This window comes from Apium graveolens, chromosome 7 (genome assembly GCF_009905375.1).
Source record: "Apium graveolens cultivar Ventura chromosome 7, ASM990537v1, whole genome shotgun sequence".
Lineage (NCBI taxonomy): Eukaryota > Viridiplantae > Streptophyta > Magnoliopsida > Apiales > Apiaceae > Apium > Apium graveolens.
Genome location: NC_133653.1, coordinates 171,956,768 through 171,980,524, shown reverse-complemented (window position 1 = coordinate 171,980,524; position 23,757 = coordinate 171,956,768). Strand labels below are relative to the sequence as shown.

The window sequence follows — 23,757 nt, the reverse complement described above, 5'->3', positions numbered from 1 at the left end:
AGTTTTATAAAATATAATTGCTTTGCAAACAAAAGAATGTTTTTTAGATTGGTGGATTGGACCAAGACGCAAGTCCCTTTCACACTTATTATATTAGGCTTAAAAGTTTCCTAGGGATCCCAATTAAAATTTGTTAGAACCCAGCGAGGTTCAGGATTACTTCATGGCTGATCACCGGATGTAATCTGTAGCGTCATAAAATGATTTTGAGCAATGATTTGGTTAAAAATGTTTTGACTTGAATAATGATGCCATCCACCCCAATTTTGAATTATGAATTGTTATGATGCTAATTTCTCTCTTATGATATATCTTGCTGAGCGTTTGGCTCACTTCTTGTTATTTATCTATGTTATTTCAGCTAGCAAGTATGGTTAAATTTAAGAAGACTGCTCGTAAATCCACTGGAGCTGATGAGGCTTATGTGAGAGCTCAGGTAGTATAGTTGGCGTATGTGTGAGGACCGGTAGTTATGTAAAAGTTGTAATAGTTGTTAGTGTTGGATTGTTCAAACACTTAACCTTTTGCGATCTTGTATTTGTTGTAAACAGCCGTTTGTAATAATTTTATATTCATCAGTTTTTATCTTTTAGTTTTATTTTCGGGAAGTGACATGTTTTGGTATTAGAGTTAAGGTTTAGAGTCCCTGAACAGTCCAAATAGGTTATAGGATATATATATATAGGAAATACGAGAGTGTAAGTAGATATTATTCGAGTAAGTCACTAATATTTTCCTTCGCATATATTGTTTCTCAGCAAAGGATGCATTCATCCTCGTCCTCGGCACCATCCGATACTATTACTTTCTCCGTGTACGCTGACTTAAGGCTTCAGTTCGATAGGCTTCAATGGAAGTACGACAGACTTATAGAGCGACTGGATGTAGCTTTTGAGGATGATTCGCGACTTAGGGAGGAACCTAAGGCACAGTTGATTGCGAGACTCGAGTCCTTGACTCAGTTTGTTAACACTAAGCTCGGAGAGATTCCAGCACACCGCGACCGCAGCAGCCAATACACCATCCAGATGGTAGCGAATGAACTTCAGGGCATTATGAAGGTACTTCAGGGGGAGGAGTGGGAAGAGATCCCGATAGCTTGAGACGATAATGAGGAGACTTAAAAAGATGACCGTTAGGCCGAATTAGGAGTCAGATTCCCTATTTCCTTTCCAGTTGGCTATCCTTTATGTTGTTGTATCTCTTGAACTATGTAGTTTCCTTATTTCCTTTTAGAACTATGATGTTGTTGACCTTTAAATTCGAACTTTATTTGGTGGCGTTGTAAGTTAAAGTTTGTTTTAATGATTAATGCACTATCGTTTTGTTTCAGTTTCACTTTCGTTTCTATATCTAGAATTGTATACCACCTTTATTGCTAATAATCAAAATTCTGAATGCATGTGATCACCTTAACTTCGTAACACCTTGACTTTGAAATAATTTCCATATTCATAACTGTTTTGTTAAACCTTTTATTTCAGAATCATGCCACCTAAAAAGACGCAGCAAACTAGTACTTCTATTGCAACAAATCCCAATATCCTTCGAATATTGGAAACTATGCAACAACAAACCAATGAAATTGCTCAGCAATAACAAACTCTTCAACAAGTCCAACAAAAATTTCGAAACCCGGAGAATCATGATCAACACCAACATCAACTAGACCCACCAGTACCACCTCAACCAGTTATGACTTTTAAAGCTTTTCAGAATGTGAACCCTCCATATTTTTATGATACCACTGATCCAGTTGTAGCCAACACCTGGATAAGAGAAATGGAGAGATCTTTCGAGTTTGTTCGATTAGGGGAGGATCGGAAGACTGTATATTCCACGTATTTTCTGAAAGGGGGAGTAATTTATTGGTGGAATTCAGTTAAAGCTTTAGAAGAGGTTCAACCAGTTACTTGGGCAAGATTTAAGGAACTGTTTTTGGAGAAGTATTATCCCAAGTATGTACAAAAGCAAATGGAAATGAAGTTCCTAGATTTGAAGCAAGGGAATATGACAGTCTTGGAATATGTGAAGAATTTTACAGAATTATCGAGGTTTGTGACCAAGTATGTGGGTACTGAAGAAGAGAAGGCTCAAAGGTTCCAACAAGGGCTCGAATATTGGATCTGAGATAGGGTATCAATGTTTGAGATTGATACATATACAGGAGTAGTTCAGAAAGCGGCCTTGATTAAAAGTAATGGAGTACAATCTAGGAAAGAAAGCGATAATAAAAAGAGGAAAGTGTTTCATTATGGGGGAAAGGTTAGAATCAGGGAGTCAGTCAGATAGGAATATGAAGAGAATTGGGTCCCATAAAGGAGGAAATGCACAAGATAAAGGAGAAGCAAATAAGAGGCAAGATAATAGAGGGAACTATCAGCAAAATCAAGGACAGAAAAGTGAGAATAGGTAGCCAAGAGTTGAATGCAAGCATCATGGAAAGAAGCATATGGGAATTTGCAACAAGATTAATATGACATGTTATCGATGCAATTAGAAGGGGCACTTAGAAAATGAATGTAAAGCTCAAAAGACGGGAGTTACGTGTTTCAAGTGTGGGAAGCCAGGATACATGGCTAGGGAGTGCAAATCGGCAGGACCAATAAGGAGTATGATGAGCGTAGTAGCGACCAGTTCGACTGTACCAGCTGACGTATTGCTTTACCTCCACCATCTGAACCAGTTCCACAAACATCAGCAAGAACTTTTAATTTGAAAATGAAGGAAGCTGTTCAGAATTCAGAGGTGATAGCATGTAAGCTTTCGATAAACAATGTTGAAGCTAAAATATTAATTGATTCAGGAGCTACAAGATCTTTTATATCAGAAACTTTTATTGTAGAATAAATTATGATAAGAAGAATATGAGTGAAATAATGAACATAGTAATTGATAACCAAGAAAAGGTACATGTAAGTCAATTGTGCCCAGAGTGTGAGATTGATATCTCGGGGCACAAGTTCCCAAATGACTTGATACTCTTGAAGTTAGGAGAGTTTGACATAATCTTAGGGATGGATTGGTTAGGAAAGAATAATGCTCAGATAGATTGTAGATCTAAGAGAGTTTATTTAAGGACAGGGAACAGGAAGAAGGTGATGTTTAAAGGTCAAAAATAAGGACAAATGTTTCTTTCAACTGTCCAGGCTAACAAGTTACTTAGGAAGGGTTATGAGGCATTCCTAGCTTATGTAGTGAATACGGAAAATGAAGTTCCTAGTAAAGAAGAGATTCTGGTGGTGAAGGAGTTTCCAGATGTGTTTCTTGAAGAACTACGAGGACTACCACCTGATCGACATATTGAGTTTGAGATTAACCTTGCTCCAGGAGCTGAACCTGTTTCGAAGGCACCATACAGAATGGCACCAACAAAGATGAAGGAGTTAGCGAGTCAGTTACAAGAAATTTTGGACAAAGGAGTCATAAGGGCAAGTACGTTACCATGGGGAGCGCCAGTTCTGTTCATAAAGAAGAAGGACGGAAGCATGAGACTCTGTATAGATTACCGGGAGCTGAACAAGTTGATGATTAAGAACAGATATCTGTTACCAAGGATAGATGATCTATTCGACCAACTAAAAGGAGTTAAATATTTTTCCAGGATTAATTTGAGGTCAGGATACCATCAGTTGAAGATCAAACCATAGGATATCCCGAAGACGGCATTTAAGACAGAATACGGATATTATGAGTTTTTAGTAATGTCATTTGGGTTAACGAACGAACCTGCAGCTTTCATGGATCTAATGAATCGATTTTTTAAGAAATATTTGGACAAGTTCGTCGTGGTATTCATCGATGACATTCTGTTATATTCAAAGTCAAAAGAGGAACATGAGCAACATTTATGGATAGCATTGGAAATTCTTAGACAAGAGAAGTTGTACACTAAATTCTCAAAGTGCGAGTTTTGGTTGCAAGAAATTCAATTTTTGGGACATATAATTGGAAGTGAAGGAATTAGAGTGGACCCTACAAAGATTGAAGCAGTTATGAGTTAGGAAAGACCAAAGACTCCTACGGAAGTGAGAAGTTTTCTAGGATTAGCCATGTACTACAGAAGATTTGTGAATGATTTCTCATAGATTGCTACGCCACTGACCAAGCTGACAAGGAAGAATCAAAAGTTTAAATGGAATACGGAATGTGAAGGAAGTTTCCAAGAGTTAAAGCAGAAATTTGTTACCGCCCCAGTGTTGGTATTACCAGACGATAAAGGAGGATTTGTGATATATAGCAACGCTTCGCATAAAGGATTGGGTTGTGTGCTAATGCAACACAATAAGGTGATTATATATGCATAAGGACAACTTAAACCTCATGAACTAAAATATCCGACTCATAAGGGTAGCTTATGCCTTAATAAGTTTTGTAACACATTCCTGCATACTACAATATCTTAGAGATCTAGAAGTTGTAGGATATTCAAAGTCATGTTGACTACTAGATTGATATGGAAAATAGGTTGGCCAATTGTATATATTAGATGCCTTGTAATTTTGTATAAGTGAAATGGAGTAAACTGATATGGAAGACTTTCAAAGGATGATTCTACAAGGTTTCAAAGGATGAGCTCCTAGCCAACGACCGGCTACCCCTTTCGAGCTCAGCTGCTAATGAAGTTTCAACGGATGATCTAATAAAGTTTCAACGGATGATCCAACACAGTCTCAACGGATGATCCAATGAAGTTTCAACTGATGTTGAAATTTAAATTGCAGTTAATAGTGACTTGACAGTCACATGGGTTGATTAGATGCAAATGAAATGTGGTAGCCTATATACAGGTTTTAGAGAATAAAGAAGCATTTCCATTTTCATGCTTACTTGAAGAAAATCAAAGATACTGGAAGGAGAAATGAAGAAGCATGTGATTAGACAAAGACACATTTTATTTTATTATTTTTTCATATTCACTTGTATCTTGGTAATATATAAACCAAGAGTAACTAGTAGTAAATTAAGCAATCAACAAGAAAAATAGAAAAAGCTGTATTGTGAAGAATTTCTCTATTCCTGGTAAGCAGTTGTGTGCAAACCTTGCATCACAGAGTTCTAAATCTTATATATATCTCTGGTGGAAAAGTTCAATCCACCATAAAGTTTTTAAATACTTGTGTTTAATTACTTTGAGTTTGATTACCTCAATTTTTTCATTCCACACTTTTGCTTAATTAAACACTGTTATATATTTGAGATAGAGTATTTCTTAAAATTGAAAAAGGAACCAGAATTACATTCAACCCCCCTTCTGTAATTCTTCGTTATATTGTTTGCGAATAACAGAATTCTTTCTAAAACTCAATTAGACAAAAAAAATTGCGATAACTGCTGGGACTCACAAATCTATGTCTAAGAGAGGTAGAAATGGTAAACAAAGAATAAATAAGGTAAGCAACTATAAGTACATTCTTTATACTCCTAGAAAAGCTTATTTTAACTGTGGTAATACTAATCATATTGCTATTTATTGCAGGAATCTTAAAAAGAAAGTCACTAAGATTCCTGAGTCTGATATTAGTAGTAGATCAGTATTTTACAAACCAGAGAACCCTTGTTCTCATTATGGTAATTGTTGCCATTATATTTACACTTATAAAGATTATCATAGTCTGTATCATAACAATTAAGATCCTTTACTTAAATTTAATAAAATTGCTATTTTAAATAGAACTGATAAACTGAATGTGCATACATCTTATAGAGTTAAAACTGTCAAGAAAAATCATGATGAAGCAATTCCTGATGGATCAATTCCTAACAAGAAGTATTCTACTGCAAAAATACATAAGAAGTCCAAAAGGACCCAACAAGTGTGGGTTCTTAAAAATTCTAACTGATTTCCATATTTCTGATTACAGGGAAACAAGAAGAATGTGCTTGTTTTGGACAGTGGTTGTTCTTCATATACGACTGGAACTAAATCCTTGTTGTCAGAATATGAGAAGAAAGTTGGCCCAATGGTTTTCTATGGTGATGGAAATGTAAGAAAAACAATGGGATATGGAAATATAATCATTGGAAATGTCATAATCTCAAATGTAGCTCTGGTAGATGGACTGAAGCACAATCTGTTGAGCATCCGTCAAATTACTAACAAATGTTTCTATGTTGTGTTCAATAATACTCATTGTGAATTAGTTTATAAGATCATAAAGAAGATTGTTTTAAAAGCTTACAGACATGGAAACATTTATGAAGCCAAACTATATGCAAATATTGATGATCCTGAAACTTGTTTAGTAACAAAAGCATCAGTAGATGAAAGTTGGAATTGGCATAAGAAGCTTTCTCACCTCAACTTCAATAATCTCAATGAACTGGTGAGGAATGATTTGGTAAGAGGTCTACCAAATATGTACTACTCCCCTGATGGTTTGTGTGATGCATGTCAATAATCCAAGCAAAGAAGAACCTCTTTTAAAAGCAAGTCAGAATCATCCATCAAGAAGCCATATCAAATGCTGCATTTGGATCTCTTTGGACCTGTGAATGTCATGTCGATTAACAAGAAAAGGTATACTTTAGTTGTTGTTGATGAATATACTAGATTCACTTGGGTTTTTATCTTGCACAGTAAGGATGAAATAGCAGAAATTCTTTTAGATCATATGAGACTAATTGAAAATAGTACAAAGTACAAAGTACAAACTCTGAGGAGTGACAATGGGACTGAGTTCAAAAACAGCAGGATGGATGAGCTATGCAGATATAAGGGAATCTCTCAACAATTTTCAGCACCTATAACACCTCAATAAAATGGAGTTGTGGACAGCAAAAATAGGACACTGACTAAAGCTGGAAGGATGATGCTAGTGGAAGCTAATCTACCAACATACTTTTGGGATGAAGCTGTCAACACTGCCTGTTAAACTCAGAACCTGACTCTGATCAACATACATGGATTAACTCCTTATCAAATGATCAAGGAAAAGAAGCCAAGCTTAAGGCATCTACATAACTTTGGATGCAAGTGTTTTTTCCTAAGAACACATCCTGAAATGCTTGGAAAATTTGACATAAAAGTTGATGAAGGGAGTTTTGTTGGATATACTTCATCAAAAGCCTATAAAGTTTTCAATATAAGAATGAGGAAAAATTTTGAATCAATTTATGTTTCTTTTGATGATAAGAAGATCACTGGAATTGAAGAATACACGAATGAAGAACTTTTGTTTGAAAATAAGATACTCAAGTAAGGAAATGATTCAATTCCTAGTGACTTGTCAAATCCTGATGACAAGTTAAATCCTGACACTGAGTTAGATCCTGATGACAATTTTGATCCTAATCTAGAGTTAATTCATGCAGATCCAGATATTGAGGGGAAGCAACATACACAAACTGACATTAATAACTCTAGTGATTCAAATCTTGTTAATCTTGAGTTAAGTTTATGATAATGCACAAGTTGAGGAGGCGCAACATCAACCTATTCAATCAGGAACTGACATCACTGATACAAGGGGGTTTCACAATGGAATTGACTAATGATGATGAGATTCTTGATTTTTCTACTAAATCCATCAATGCAAATGCTGAGGGGTTGAATCATGATTAAATTCTTGATTTTGGATTACAAATATTATCTCAGCTTGTAATGGGCAAGACCTGATATTTCTTAAAAGGACGGTAATATTATTTCTTTCATGACTTTAATTGATACAAATTTATTTTATTCTCTATAAAGTAATCATGATAAATTTTTCATCAGTATCCGTTTACACTTGGGAATAGTAAAAATTAAAGAGACTTTGTTTTTTACTTGTATTGATATGCATAATATTATGCATGATGTCCTCACTATTACACGATTATCAATAGAGTCTATTCAGTTCCTCATGTCACCTCTATATAATCATACAACTCATCTCCCAAATAACTCACTCTTTGCAAAACATAACTTTTCACTTTCTCTTCACAACCCTAATCTTTTTGTTCATCAAACACATGGATCAAATTCATTTTTAATCCGTAATCACGAAACTTTCATTCATGTTCACAATATGATTGAGGGACGCCTTTACTTCAACCCCCTCGGACTTTGTGTCAGGGTGAACCGCCAGGTTTACCATTTTGCTGACATACATATGTCAATATTTGATGCCCTCTCTTGGGCAGATCAGATAGAGCTCCAATTTCTCACAGTGGAGACTCAACTAGAAGAGGACATGAGAAAGGAAGAGGTGGACCAACGCCGTCGTGCATCCCTGGAGCTGCAAGAAAACATTATTTCTCTTGTAGTCTTTATATCGAGGATCTATAAACGCCTGGAGATGCATAGACTCGAGGACGAGAAGAAGAATCTATGGAGGAGCCTTTAGCGTTTAGTTGTTAGGGTTCGTTTATGTTATTTCTCTTTCTTGTCTTTCTTATGTAATGATCCAACTTTATCACTGAAAATTATGTTGTTTTTCTTTGTTACTGTTCATATTTTTTTCTATAATGCATGTGTAAACTAATTTCCACTTGAGTTATGTTTGACAAATGAAGAACAGTTAGAGTACAAAAATTTCAAGAAGTAACAGATGATGAAGTGACGTTCGATGAAGAGATGATAAAGAGACACTCGATGAAAAGTCTAATCTTAATCTCATAAAACAGTCTTGAATTATCACGTGAAATGTGGGTGTTTTTGTCTAACAAAATGCCTGACAAATATAATTTTCCAATTCCTGACACTATGGAACAAGACACATCCAATCCTATTCCTGACCCAAGTGTTTCTCTTAAAACTACCAAATCTAGATACAATATCACCTCTAGTTCTTCTCAAAAGGAATCAGTTGTAAAATCAAACCAATAGCTAGGACTGATGTGTCTCAGAGACAATCAGGTTAAAAGATTGGTTCACCTTCACTTAAATCATTGGAGAAACAAGGTGGAGGAAGGAAGAAAAATGTTTTATCATTACCAAGCATCAAGGAGAATATAGGTAGAAATAAAAAGAAGACTACGGCTTGTGTTAAGCTAGTATATGAGCCATCAAATACTGATTCTGATAGTGATGGCCCAATTGTTTTTAAGTTGCCTGTTAGACCAGTGGATACTAGTACCGAAGGAGCAAGAGCTGACATTGTAGCAGCTAGTCTTATGCGTAAGAAAAGAAGACTAGTTAAAGCAGCTGATAAGGATCAAGAAAAACAAGAGCAAGCTGGGTTGTAAGTATTAGCTCAAGTTTCTCTTGGTCAGGTAACTACAAATCGTGAAGAGTTTTCATCAGTTTCTGATCTCGCACAGTCACATCCTGATAATACTAAAAGAAAGGCTGTAGACAACACTGTGTATGTCAGAAAGCAGTCCAAGCTGCAGTATCCAAATAAGGGGTACAATACACAAGAACTGTTTTCTCAATGTGAAGATATAACTATTCATGCCCCTGCTACGCAAGAACCACCTGCTTAAAGTGTAGGTGCAAGCACTGAAATTCATCAGAGTATTCCTGACATTGCTCAAGGGAGTCATATTTCTATGGATGCTGATATTCAAAAGACAGTACAAGATAGGAAAGCTCATCAGAAGCACATTGCTATATTGGATGTTGTCATCAATGATCCCATCTTTGAGGGAAGCACACAAGAACCTTCAGTTTAAAGGATTAAAGAAGCTTCTACACCTCAATTTCCACAAGAACCAACAGTTCAAAGTACTGTTGCAGACTTAGTATCAAATCCTGACATAGGGTCAATTCTTGACAAGCAGCAAATCTGTGACACAAGTTCAATTCCTGTTGAAGTTGTTCCTTATTGTACATGTAATAACCCCAATTTTTGGGAAATTTTTGAAACCCTTATGAATAGTGTTTTTGCTGAATGAGAAAACTTTTCATGCCACACTATGTAGGGGTTCTGATATGGATATTCTGAGATTTTATTAGTACTTTATATGGTATATAAGTGTATGCAAAGATCGTCAGAATCCAATTACGAACACTTTGATTTTTCCTGGAAATCCACTAGATACGAAAAGAATTGAGTATAAGGTAACAAGATAAGAAGGATTTAAATTAAAGGATTATAAGAGAGGATCATAAAAGGAATATAATATATTGAGAAAGGTTAAGGGAACCTAAGTAATAAGATCCCGGGTATGATCCCTCAAACCATAAACAAAAACGAAAGTTAAGCGAACCGTATAACAGATCAGCGGTCATTAGGCAAACAATTAGGAAGTTAATCAAAGGGATTAGAGAGGATGATGTCACCCAACCAATGAGAAGAGGACAAGGAGGGAAAGATGACATCATAGCATGACACAAGCATGACATAGGAGGGAAGGAAGTGTGGTTGAATTATAACCACACAAAATCAAGGTTAATTAGGTAATTAACCTAAAACAAATCAAAAAGCAACCAACCAAGCAAAAAACATTTCATTTCACCAAACAAAACACAAAACCCTCTTTTTTTCCATTGAAGCTCTCGGCTTCTTTCTTAGGAAAATGAAAGTCCAAGCTCCTCCACTTGCTATTTTACAAGGTAATTATCCTAGCTTCTCCTAGTTAAGTTACATACTTCCTATAAGTTTAAGCTTCTAATTCCAAGCCAATCTTTTTCTAGAAATCAAGGAAGAAGATGGTGAATAGTACTTTCTTGAAATTAATTTTTGTGTTCTTGATTTCTTTGAAAGAACAAGCTTGTAGGAGGTTAGATTAATGCTTCCATGGGCATTCCAAGGATCTTTCATGGATTAAAAGCTTCAAGGAAGGTATAACTCTTCATGATCTTAGTTTTAAGTTCGTTGTTTAGATTTCCTAATGTTGAGATGATAGGTTAGTGTAATGGGTTTGTAATAATGTTTAAAGCTTGTTATGAGTAGTTTAGTTGGTGAGAGGCATGATTATTGTGTGTTTAGAGATGGGTTGATTTTGTGATATTTTTGGAGTTGGAAATCTTGGTTATTAGTTAATGAACCTAAGTAAAGCTTTTAGTTCATGTGGGGAATAAGTATAAATTGTTAATGTGGATTTGTTGGGGCTGTTATGATGTGATAAGGATGGATGTTGGTTGTATGATTGATTTGAGGTTGAATTGGGATGGTTTTTGAATGGTTTAAAATTGGGAAATCGCGTAAACATAGCCGTCGTAACGTCCGATTTTCTTTAGACTGTTTTTGTGCATAACATTAGGACCCGAGAACCCCCTGCTAGATTATGACCATTGCCATGTCTAGATATCTCATGTTACGAGCTTCGTTTTGATATGTAGTTCGTTCGATTCCGATGCACGGTTTAGGAGAAACGACCGTTTCAAGTAACGGCGTTTCGCGAACGAAACATTTCCCCTCGCCTTACTTTGAAACATAGATTAAAGACCAAAAAGGGTTAATTATTGTATGAAACATTTATGGTAAGTGTGTTAGGCAGTTGGTAAGACACTCGCGAAGGAATCGCCTTAAAACTCGTAAAGGTTAAATTATTAAAAATGGTGGAGTCGAGGGTACTCGAGTGACTTAAGAGAATCAGTAAGCGCAAAACGAGCGTTAGAGTCTGAGTTGGTTAGAGTGTAGATTTACAAGTGACTTTGGTTTAATTCCAACTTACTTGTTGTTTATAGGTTACCAGACTCGTCCCGAGCCATTCGTATCCCCCAATCGCTCAGGCAAGTTTTCTATCCGTTATACTGTTGTTGTGATGTATATATATATATGCATTATCTTGCGATAGATGCATGTTGGTTAATTAGCAAATGTTGCGATATATTGAAGCATGCTGTTATGGTATATATATGCATGCCTGTTTCGTATTCTTGCCATATATATCTGTTGGTTCAGTTGATAATACCTATGCTAGAGGATAGCGGTAATTTGCATATACCCTTATTATAGGGACCCAAAAGGTGAAAACACTTTCTAAAACCGGGAGTCGAGGATCCCGAGTAGATTTTGTATATATGTATATATATATTCATATATATATATATATGGTTATAGTTTTCAAAACTATTAATCGAATAAGGGTTATTCGATAACTTTATATTATTTATTGAATATTATTTCGAATATTATTCGAGGGCTTATGACTCAGTTTATATTATTATTGAATATTACTTGGATATTTATTTGAGGATGTATGACTCCTTTATTTTATGAATATTAATTATAGTATTCATTCGAGGTATTATGACTCCGCTTATTACTTAATTATATTCTTTATTTTATTAAAGAATAAGGTGTCAATAATCAAACTTATTTTCGATTATTCAAATAAAGATAGTACTTTCGTATAAGTATATCTTTGGTTATTTAATACTCGTTTCAAGTATAAGCTTTAATACTTCTACTTCAATTATTTTTATAAAGATTATTCTTTATGGGAATATTATTTAAATAATAATATTCAGACATTTTCTAAATATACTGGGGACTGATTTACTTCATTAAATCAGCTTTACTCCAAACACTCTTTAAAGTGTTTTCGAGTCTTCAAAATGATTTTTAAAAGTTAGAGCGGATCCCAAAACTCATTTTTATATTTAAGATTTTCCTTTTTAAGGGGATTTAAATACTCGCTCAAAACCTGAGGGATCCGGCTCTGTGGTGTATTTTATATTCGCAACAAGGTTGCAGTTTTGATAAATGAATTGATTACTTACCCAACGTTCGGGAAGTAAGTCCATCTATTGAGTCGGCATAAGCAACATGGGCTCAGTGGGCGTCCATGATAGTGTAAGTGGCTCAGTGGGAGTCCATCAAATGCATAAGTGGTTGAGTGGCAGTCCAGCATAAGGTCCTATTGAGACCAGGGTGATGACCAGTGGGGAATTCGTCCATCTACTAGTAGAAAAGGTTACTTATTGGTATCTTTGCCTGATCAGCGAGATACCTGGTTTATGCCAAAAAAAATTTCCTTTCCAAATTTATTGGATATTGCAATTCTGTTCATACTTTACATGACAGAGGTTTTCAGGAAATGTATAAAGAAGATGTATATGTGGATATATATATATATATATATATATATATATATATATCAGAACTAGATGAAGTATATCATAACTTCATTTCCTTTATTACTATTTCAAAGGTTGAATCTATTCAAATCTTGTCTTGTAGTCTCATCTATGTGATGAACATTTGAAACTGATTATAACTTGAACGGTGGTAGTTCAAGTAGTATTTGGAAAAGATATAAGTATATTGGGGTATCTTGTAACTTCGTCTTTTAAACTTATATCTAATTAATAATTGTCTTATGAATGACAAAGATTTTCAGAAAAACGTTGAGACAAGGTTAGATATATGAGATCACCTTGCAACGATATTTTTTTATACAGTTATACACTGGGACTTTGTGTATATTATGCATGGAAGAGGACTTCCCATATTTTGAAAAGTATATATGTATATATACCGAATATTTTGCGACTTCATCGCATTAAGATATCAAACTTGGTTCATTTCTTTTGACCAAGACTTTCATGAGTACTATGAGAAGGCTCATATATTGTTAATCATTATACATATTATTTTGGTGGGCTTGCTGCTCACCCTTGCTTTCTTCTTTCATCACACAACAACAGATAGAAAAGATGAACAGGACCAAGCTCCCGATTCGCAAGCGATTAGGAAATGTTCCGCAGTTTCCTATAGGCGTTGATGTCGTTGTAGCTGAGGTAGGAACTACCAATAGGCTAGGTTTTCAACTTATGATGTACCAGACTTATGTATAATTATGAATTGTAATAATGGCAAAGAAATGTAAATTTATTCAGAAACCTTTTTAAGGTGTATTGACAGATAATTGTGGAATAAAACGACTTGTGATTATTTTTGGATATTCATCTCTGAGACTATAACTTGTGGTGTGTGTGTTTATTGTGGGGTCACGGTACAGAGTAGTTGATTGTGTATTAAGATTGGGTGTTATTAAGGGAAATGGAACTCGTGACAACCCGGATCCCCGACCCCGGATTTGGGGGTGTTACAGTACACATCTTATTGAACTAGTCACTTCTAAGGAAAACACTGAAGCCATTTTGGTGCAACCACTCAAGGAAATACCAATGGTCTCTAACACTCAAGGTACAATTCTTTCTTTATCTGATAGAATGATTATAAATAGACCTATTGATAGTAATACCTCTATTTATATGCCTACAGACCACTCCTCTTTACCACCTCTTATTTCTTCGTTTCCTAGTGAGTTGAGCCTTTCTAGTGAGAACGTGAGAAAAGATCAAGAGAAAAACATAATTACTGAGAGGCAATCTCTTGTACTAGCAAAAGGTGAGGTAGATTTGAGTGATATAAGTGATCTAGATATTACTATTGAAAGTGGTATATGTGTGAGAAGTGATAATATCACTTTAAGAGAAAAGAGAGATTTAGGTTTCGGTTCTCGTATTTCAGGTTCATCACAGGAAACTACATCTTTAAGTCAAATCTTGACTTAAAGCTCAAAGGTAAAGTTCCTGATGCTATTTCTGATTATCCTAAGACATTTTCTGATTATGATGATGATGATAATCATGACGATGCTGCTCTGAAAGCTGGAATAAAAGCATTTAAATTGTCTAACTTTGGTTCATCATCTGGTCATGCTCCTGTTATTAATGTTCATAGAACTCATGAATGGAATAATTCTTGGAGCTTACCTAGTGAGAAAATTTCTCTGGAATCTGCTCAAACTTTGGCTAATCATGTTGTTCATTTGGTTTCTAATCCTGATATGAAAGCCTCTATCAAGACCACAACAATTTTAGTCAAATGATTGCATTCTTCTGTTTCTGCACTCAAGCAAGATAATTTTGATCTTAGAGAAGAGATTGTTGATCTTTCTGTGACTATTAAATGTACAAACAAACACAATGTCTCGATAAAAAGGATGTTTAGCATGAAAGCTAAACAAGATCTAATGACTGGGAAGCTGGCAGCTTTGGAAGCTGGTCAGAATGCTACAAATTCTAAATTAGATGATATTATCTCTCTTCTAAAAAGTATAGATGCCAAAAAGAGGGAGATAGTACCAATGACAAAATGTCAACCTGAATCAGTTTTGAGGAAAAATGTCAATCTCGATGATGATGGTGATAAGCAAACAAAGAAGACGTTTGATGTTATGATAGTTCAAACTGGATCTGGAACTCAAAATCAAACTACACTACGCCATAGATTGCTTTAAGCAACCCCCTAACTGTGTTGCTATAGAACCAAAAAAATGTTGCTAAAGGCCAGAAAAAGGTTAAGGCAACATCAAAGATATGTTGACTCGTAACTAGTTAGTATAGACATCTATAATAACATACCAGCTACTCTATTGCAACATAACATATTTTGTTATTATAAAAATCAATAGCAACTTCTTTTAGACTCTATAGTAACATAATTTTTGTGTTATAATAGATCTTAAGATATCTTTCAAAATGGTGGGCCCCACAAATGGGCGTAGGCCCTACATAAATAATTTTAAAAAATTCATATTCAATGCATAGTTTTTTGTTGCTTGTTTTTCCTTTAATTTTCATAAATATGATAATAAATATAAATCCAACATATAATTGAAAATATTCCAAGAATAATTAGACTACCCCAATTTAAATTAATAAATGTAAACTCATGAATCTTTACAAATAGCTGAATTAAGAGTTTCCATTGATTTGCGTATGCCATTAAAGCGACGTATGAAAATCAAAATGACTGGTGATGATTGGTACTGGGTGAATCTTAAGTACGAAAATGTGCCTACGTTCTGTTTTATCTGTGGAATAATTGGACATTCTGATAGATTCTGCAGCAAGCTCTTCGAAGTAGCAGGTGATGACATTGCTAAACCATATGGTTCTTGGATGAGGGCTCCGTTCAGAAATCAAGTCAAACCAATAGGTGCAAGATGGCTTCGCAACGGGACAGACATTGGTGAGACAAGTGCAGGAACGGAAAGGAAGGATAACGATGGCACTAATCAAGATCCAAAATCAACTCCAGAAAATATGGAGATAGTTCGGCATGGAGGAAATTCAGGGATTAGCAATATTCAAAATTTGAATTCAGAAGCGGGAAACACTTATGGTAACAATATCGTAACAGATCCTCAGAGAATTTCGGAACATTTAAACAAGAGGGACACAAATTCTATCGAAACAAAAAAGAGGAGAACAGATGATGGGCTGGATACTAGTAGTAATATGGGCCTCAACAAAAATGTATTTATGGAATCTGAGAGTGCAGAATTAACAGAGGTTCGAGATGGAAGTTTGGATAATAATAACGGGTCAAAAAATGTGTATGTGGCGAGTATCCATGGGGGTGCTCGCCTTCCATCATGAGTATTTTGAGCTGGAATTGCCATGGGCTTGGGACCCCGTGGGCGTTTCAATTCCTAAAGGAGATTGTTCTCCAAAAGAGACCCGATTTTATCTTTTTAAGTGAAATTTTATGCAAGCAAGTAACAGTTGAGAAGTTTCAGCAGGCTGTAAATTTTGAAGGAAAGATGGTAGTGGAAACTCAAGGTCATAGTGGTGGAATTGCATTGCTGTGGCGATTTCAAAATGAGGTGACTTTTAGAACTTTTAACAAGAATCATATAGACGTTTTTGTGAAGAATAAAGCTGGAGATGAATTTAGATTAACTGGTGTGTACGGAGAGCCTGACAGACAGAAAAGGAAAGAGACATGGGATATGATTCGTATGTTATCAAGTATAAACACTGGTCCTTGGTGTTTAATTGGTGACATGAATAATGTGCTCTCTCAGGCTGATAAGCAAGGTGGTAGACCTTACCCTCAGTGGTTAATACAGGGTTTTCGTGATGTAATAGAAGATTGCAGCTTAACAGATTTGGACTTGGATGGCTACCCGTTTACTTGGGAGAGGGGAGCTGGAACTGTAGATTGGATAGAAGTGAGACTGGATCGAGCTTTAGTCTCGACTAGTTTTTTGAACATCTTTCCAAATGTCAAGTTGATAAATTTTGAGGTTTCAACATCAGATCATTGCCCTATTTTGTTGGAAATTCATAAGACAAGCATTGTAATTCAAAAGCGAGTTTTCAGGTTCGAGAACGCTTGGTTAAGGGAGCCTATGTGTCAGAAAATAGTGGAAGATGTTTGGAGTAGTGGTGCGAGTGTTTATTTTTATGCAAAAATTAAAGAATGCTCAGAAATTTTGTCAAGCTGGGGTCGTGAAATAACAGGAAGCTTTAAGAACAGAATTAATCAGTGCAAGAAGACTATAAAATTGTTGAAGGGTAGGCGTGACTGCAACTCGATAGCAGTGTTAAAGGAAGAACAGAAAAAGCTGTCTGAAATTTATACTCAACAAGAAGTCTTTTGGCGCCAAAGATCTAAGCAATTGTGGCTTAGAGAAGGGGACCAAAATAGTAAGTATTTTCATGCTTCGGTGAAGAATAGGCGTTCTATTAATCAAATCAGAAGTCTCAGGAACAATGAAGGCCAAGAGGTAGATTGGAATTCAGGAATGGAGAATGTCATAACAGAGTATTTTTCAACTCTGTTTAAGGCTTCTGTTACAGAGTGGAGCGAAGTGCTCCAGGGCATGAACAATAAGGTTACTGCAGAACAGAATGAATTCTTGCTGAGTCCCGTGACAGAGATCGAAGTTAAGAGAGCTTTGTTTCATATGCATCCGGACAAAAGTCCAGGTCCAGATGGTATGACACCTGGGTTTTATCAGAAGTATTGGGGTGTTGTCAGTAAGGACGTGGTGAGTGTGGTTAGACGGTTTTTTGACACTGAAATAGTGGATGAACAGTTGGTGCATACTAATATAGCTTTAATCCCAAAGAAAAAGAATCCACAGGTAATGACAGATATTCGACCAATCTCTCTTTGTAATGTGATTTACAAAGTTATTTCGAAGGTATTGGCGAATAGACTTAAAAGCATTATTGATTTTGTCATTTCTGATAATCAGAGCGCTTTTATACCTGGGAGACTCATAACGGACAATGTTATGATAGCTCATGAGCTAATGCACTTTATGAAAAGAAAGTCTACAGGTAAACAAGGTTGGATGGCCCTCAAGGTGGACATGAGTAAGGCTTATGATCGTGTTAAATGGGGATTCCTTGCAGCTGTTTTGGCTAGGCTGGGTTTTGATCCAAAAGTTGTAAGATTATACATGACATGCATATCCTCAGTAACTTATCAAATAGCTCATGCTGGAAGAGTTTTTGGTTCGATTACACCATCACGAGGCATCAGACAGGGTGACCCTCTTTCTTTATATCTATTTTTAATATGCATTGAAGGTCTCACTTCTCTTATTCAACGGTATGAAAGCAGAGGTATGATACAAGGAATTAAGGTAGCTCAAACTGCCCCATTTGTTACTCATATGTTATTTGCAGATGATTGTTATATCTTCTGTAAAGCAAATGTAGATTGTGCCAGACAAGTTCAAACAATGCTCAGTGTTTTTGAAAGGGCATCGGGGCAGCAAGTTAATATTGATAAGTCCTCTGTCATTTTTAGTCGAAATGTTTGTGCTTCTTTGAAAGAGGATTTGTGTTACCAGTTGGGATTTAGGGAGGCAAGTGAAAACAGTACGTATTTGGGTTTCCCCTGCTTTTTACACAGGAAAAAAACTGCAGTATTCGGGTACATTAAGGAGAGATTGCAAGATAGACTACAGGGCTATGATAAGAAAAATCTGTTAAAGGGAGGCAAGGAAATTTTGATCAAAACAGTCGCACAAACTTTGCCTAACTACACTATGAGTGTTTTTCTTCTACCTGTGGAGACGTGTAAAGAACTGGAAAGGTCTATGTGTAAGTATTGGTGGAGAACAAACTCATCCAAGGAGAGGTCAATTCACTGGATGTCATGGGAAAGATTGGGTTTGAGAAAAAGCGAAGGTGGAATGGGCTTTCGAAATGTTAGAGATTTTAACGTCGCTTTGCTTGGTAAACAGGCCTGGAGATTACTAGTTCACCCAAATAAACTGGTATCTCAAATCTTTAAGGCCAGATATTATCCATCAGATTCCTTTCTCACAGCTCAAATAAGCAGCAATCCAAGTTATGTTTGGAGAAGTGTGTTTGAAGCCCAGAGTCTAATCAAGCAAGGTTGTTCTTGCCGTGTTGGAGATGGACAATCTTTATTCATCAAGGATGTCCCTTGGCTTCCAGATGTTAATGATCCATACGTTCATACTAGCAGTGAGGCTTTCCTGCATCAAAAAGTGTCTTCTCTTATGGTTATAGGTGACAGGCAATGGGATGTAGACCTGATCAATGACATGTTTAACGACAGAGATGCTAATCTTATCTTTTCCATCCCTCTGGGTGACGAGATTGAAGATAATTGGTATTGGAGACATGAAAAAATGGGCACTTACTCAGTCAAAAGTGCTTATGCAGTTCTTCAAAATGCAAAGAGGGGTATCCAGGAAGACAACTCAGGCTTTTGGAGAAAATTGTGGAATCTAAAGTTACCACCAAAAGTTAAAACTTTCTTGTGGAGAGTTGTGAATAACTGTCTGCCTACTAAAGATTTGCTGCGTGTTAAACAGGTTCGTGTTAATAATGTTTGCCCAGTTTGTAATAATGCAGCAGAGTCAATATTGCACACGTTGGTTTTGTGTCCGTTTGCAGAGAATTGCTGGTAGTCAGTTGCTCTTCCATCTATACGCAATGATCTTCAAACGTTTGGAGATTGGCTTTACACAGTCTTCGAACATGGCACCAAGGAAAAAATCATATCTGCAGTAATGGTTTGTTGGATGTTGTGGAAAAATCGCAACGATTTGGTATGGAATCAAAAGTGTCTAGATGCTTCAGAAGTGGTTTCGTCGGCATTATCTTTTCTTTTTTTTTTGTCCTTAATCAGTGGCAATTCGTCCAAGACAAAACTTTCGATGCCTCTTTAGGGTTTATGACACCTGAAGATGGTCGAGTAGCTTGGCAAGCTCCAACGTATGACAGAATTAAGGTTAATACTGACGCAGCAATTTTCAGTAGTCTGCACAGATACAGTCATGCCCAGGTTGTTCGAGATCATAATGGTGCGTTAGTCGAAGCAATGTCCAGGTGCAATCCAGGTATTGTATCTCCAGATTTGGCTGAGGCAATGGGGATACGCGAAGCTCTTAGTTGGGTAAAAAAGGAGCAAAAGCAAGATGTTATCGTCGAAACGGACTGCCTATGAGTGGTTCAATGTATTCATAGCTCTTTTGTTGCTTTTTCATACTTGGGGAGAGTAATTAATCAATGTCGAGAGCTTTTACTAGGCTTGAAAAATCAAAACGTGATGTTAAGATTTGTAAAACGATCTGCGAATAACGTAGCTCACTATCTAGCGAGTTATAGTCCTTTAGTTGATCGTAGGTGGAGGAAGGAAAATATTCATCCGGAGTTCCTTTCTATTTTATGTAATGATTTGATTCAATAAAATCATTTTCTTTTGTGGCAAAAAAAAAAGTTCTATAAAACTAGAATACAGGGTTTGCACTAAAATATAAAGAATCAACAAAAAGAAGAACGTGATTGGCTCCCGGCAACTCGAGTGATTGGCTCCCGGCAACTCGAGAGACTTGCATGCTTTGCATCCTCCATTTTTTCATGTTCTTTGTTGAGCATCTGAAAACCAATTTAAGAGTATAAGCTTAAATCATTATAGCACCTAGTCACATACAATATTTATACATATGTATGCATCTCATGTTCAAATAAACCGCAATTTATAATTAATATGGGAACGGGAAGAGTTAAAATCATTGATGCAACCATGGTTGAAGTGCAACAGACACAAAAATGTAAGTTCTCCTTATTCATGTGCGACACAAAAATGTTTCATTATGGACTGGAAAACAAAAAGTCCTTCCTAAGCCGATGGAAAATTTGACAAGATCATATACACAATTTAGTTCACATTGATAAAAAGAAGTGTGTGATTTACATACCAGGTGCACCCATATGAGCGAATGAATACAGTTTACAATTATACATTGGATCCTTGCGGACCAGTTTATATAACAGCTGGAGATGGTGGGAACATTGAGAAAGTTGACACTGAGCACGCAGATGATCTGGTAACTGTCCTTCACCTGGAGACAATAAGCCGGAATTTTAACATTAGAAATTGCGCATTCCTACAAAGACTCGGGATTAGTTAATATCAGTAACCAACTAACATGCCTATATCAGCTTGAAATACCATCAGCTTAATATAAAAAAATTAAAAGTTAACATCCCATGTTCCGATCTATAACAATCAGTTCCTGCACATTATAACAAAACGTTAACAAATTCAACCAAATTCCCATAAACCACACATTTACACATATACCTGAAACGAAGCATCACAGCAAGAAATGGGCGTGTCCAATCTAAGATTATGTAACAAGTAATTTACAGAAACATATTCACACACAATCAGTGACGATGGATTTTGTTTTATGATAAGCTTCATCTAAAGATCAATTTTACCTGCCAAGTACCATGAGAGTATAGCGAGACTGCCAAAAGACATTATAGTAGTAAGAGAGGACAATCCATGAATCATCCCAAATTTCTTATTCATTACAAGAAGTTTTGGATTCTTTTTTGCTACTTCTTGGCTTTTAGTCCACCCAACTTCCTCTCCAATGTTTGATTCTCTCTCAATCTTGTGCCTTTGTTTCATCATTTAAACCATAAAATAGAGACAACAGTTGGTTAGACTCCAATCCATACAAAACAGAAGCCACAACCAAATATGTATGATGACAAATCAGTTAGTTAAATTCCATCAATGCTGGAATGATGAAGAAATATGTAGCGTTTATTAAGCACGAAAGCTGGACACTTAGCATTTCATTATAAATATATTGGAACTGAACACATAAAGTGGCATATGGAAAACATATTTACAGAAAATGCTTAACGGAAAACTCTCTTCGGACAACTACATTATTATGCTCAAAAATCTTCTTGCATAGGGGAATACTAGCTTCGCAACGTCATTTAAAAATTTACAGGGGATATTAATAGAAAACACACCTCAGTAATCTTCCATAAGAATCAGACTCAAAAAATAATAAATTCAACTCAAGTAGAAATTATAATCGAATACTTGTAACACTCCTTATAAAGCTAAACCTGAGAAATACATCAGGAGCTGATAAGCTTGCAATTCATGTAAATGACAGATTTAGTTATCTTCGTTCTGATTTCCTATGTATAGAATTCCCAAATTTCATCCTAATTGAGATGCTTGCACAAAAGAAAAGATAATCGTACACATACAAATATGAGAAAGGAAACACAGGAATAAACTAGCAGACTTCAAAAATGTAAACATGTTCAATCAATACGTCTACCCCTCCAAAAATGCCTAGGAATAAAGCTGTCAGCATACAGTGGATACCAAATCCGTACTATAAACAAACAACATGATCTTTCAAAATCAGGATACCCAATCTGTCAACCAAAAGAAGATCAACACCAAAAACATTCAGCATTAATCATACAAAAAAGTTGAATAATTATCAAGATTATTTATTCGTCGCTGAATTTCAGTGATGATTGTCGATTAGTATTATTTTTAGATATTACATAGGAACATACTATAATAGAATAGCAGATAAACTATATATGACTGAATTTTGTGTGAAGCCAAATATGTCTATGGAAGAAAACAAATTTATTAGAATCTTAATTGGATTAAATCAAACCTTAGGTATCTTAACAACATTCGAACTAGACCTTAGATGGAAATCAAATAGAATATTATTTTATTTAAAAAAACGTAATAACAGACTGAAACCCAATAATTAGAAAGAGCCAGGGAGAGGGAGAGGGAGAGAGAGGGCGAGAGAGAGAGAGAGAGATTAATACAAACAATCCATAATATATTAAACAAAACAGTGGTAGACATATAAAATGAGGATTATACCTCAAAAGTGAAACAAAAAACAAGCTTGAAAATGAATCCCAAATTAGTGTCGTTGACCCTTTGAATTGAATCACAACTCCGCTTGAAACCCTAAGTTAGACAGAGGGAAACATCGATGGTTAAAACCTGTTGTACGTTGAACCCTTGGGCCTTGAATTTTTTGAAACTCGAATGCTTGAATCAACCAAACTTGTGCCTCTCTGAACCCTAATTTTCGGCCGCTATGTCTCAAATGAGACCGAGTGTGAGAGTATTATTTTCAGTTTCCCCTTTAATTTTGTGAAAAATATTAATTCCCGCTCTGTTAAATTTTGTTGCCCGCCCTCCAACTCCGTTGATTTTGCAGCCCAATTGTATCTATAGCCCAACCCAATTCCCCCTTGTTGGCTAATTAATTTACCTTTTTTATTTTCAAAATATCATAATATTTAAATTATATACATTGTAATTATTAAAATGATTCCTCTATTTATTTTATTTATAAACGTTTAAAATTATTACAGGATATTATTTTTTATAAACAATTAATTTAGTGATTTCAATTAAAATTAATTAATATTCTAATTAAGTAAAATTTATTAATTTCATATTCAAATAAAATGTTCTATTATTCGTAAATCAATTAATTCATATAATCTTATTTTCTAAAAATAATCAATGAATTATGCCCGTAGTTGCTATGTTGCAGCACTTAGGCCTCATAGAACAGGGGGCAAGTCCTCCCCATAGAAGACATGGATGTCCGAGAAAATGACGAACTGCGAGGGAAGTTAGACGAGGACTTGGTCCCAATTGCTCTCGACCCCTTAGACCCGGAGAAGGTCACGTACATTGGGGCATCTCTGGAAAAGCCCTTGAAGGGCCACATGACAACCTTCCTCCAAGAAAACAATGATGTATTCGCTTGGACAGCAGCTGATAT

General features: G+C 35.7%; 1 protein-coding gene and 1 long non-coding RNA gene across 3 annotated transcripts; one reads left to right on the top strand and one right to left on the bottom strand.

Moving 5' to 3' along the window:
• Window positions 1-1,695: 1,695 nt before the first annotated feature.
• On the top strand, window positions 1,696-9,408 carry LOC141674185 (uncharacterized). The gene is made up of 5 exons (XM_074480907.1): window positions 1,696-2,074; window positions 2,168-2,265; window positions 3,150-3,431; window positions 4,089-4,289; window positions 9,196-9,408. Exons 1-5 carry the CDS (start codon window positions 1,696-1,698, stop codon window positions 9,406-9,408), a joined length of 1,173 nt encoding a protein of 390 aa, XP_074337008.1.
• A 10,907-nt stretch (window positions 9,409-20,315) lies between these two features.
• LOC141672072 (uncharacterized) lies at window positions 20,316-23,120 on the bottom strand. 2 transcript variants are annotated; one of them, XR_012555354.1, is made up of 4 exons: window positions 22,836-23,120; window positions 21,389-21,573; window positions 20,863-21,180; window positions 20,316-20,539 (listed from the first exon to the last, which is right to left on the bottom strand). It is a non-coding gene; the product is annotated as an uncharacterized LOC141672072 (long non-coding RNA). The 2 variants fall into 2 exon arrangements; XR_012555353.1 differs by having other exon boundaries at window positions 20,863-21,573.
• Window positions 23,121-23,757: the final 637 nt, after the last annotated feature.

Bases quoted from the DNA above. Each gene is read 5' to 3' on its own strand.
- LOC141674185 (XM_074480907.1), top strand. From the start codon at position 1,696: ATGACTTTTAAAGCTTTTCAGAATGTGAACCCTCCATATTTTTATGAT. The intron at 2,075-2,167 runs GTACTGAAGAAG...ATACATATACAG, and splicing joins GTTTGTGACCAAGTATGTGG to GAGTAGTTCAGAAAGCGGCC. The intron at 2,266-3,149 runs GTTAGAATCAGG...TCAACTGTCCAG, and splicing joins TGTTTCATTATGGGGGAAAG to GCTAACAAGTTACTTAGGAA.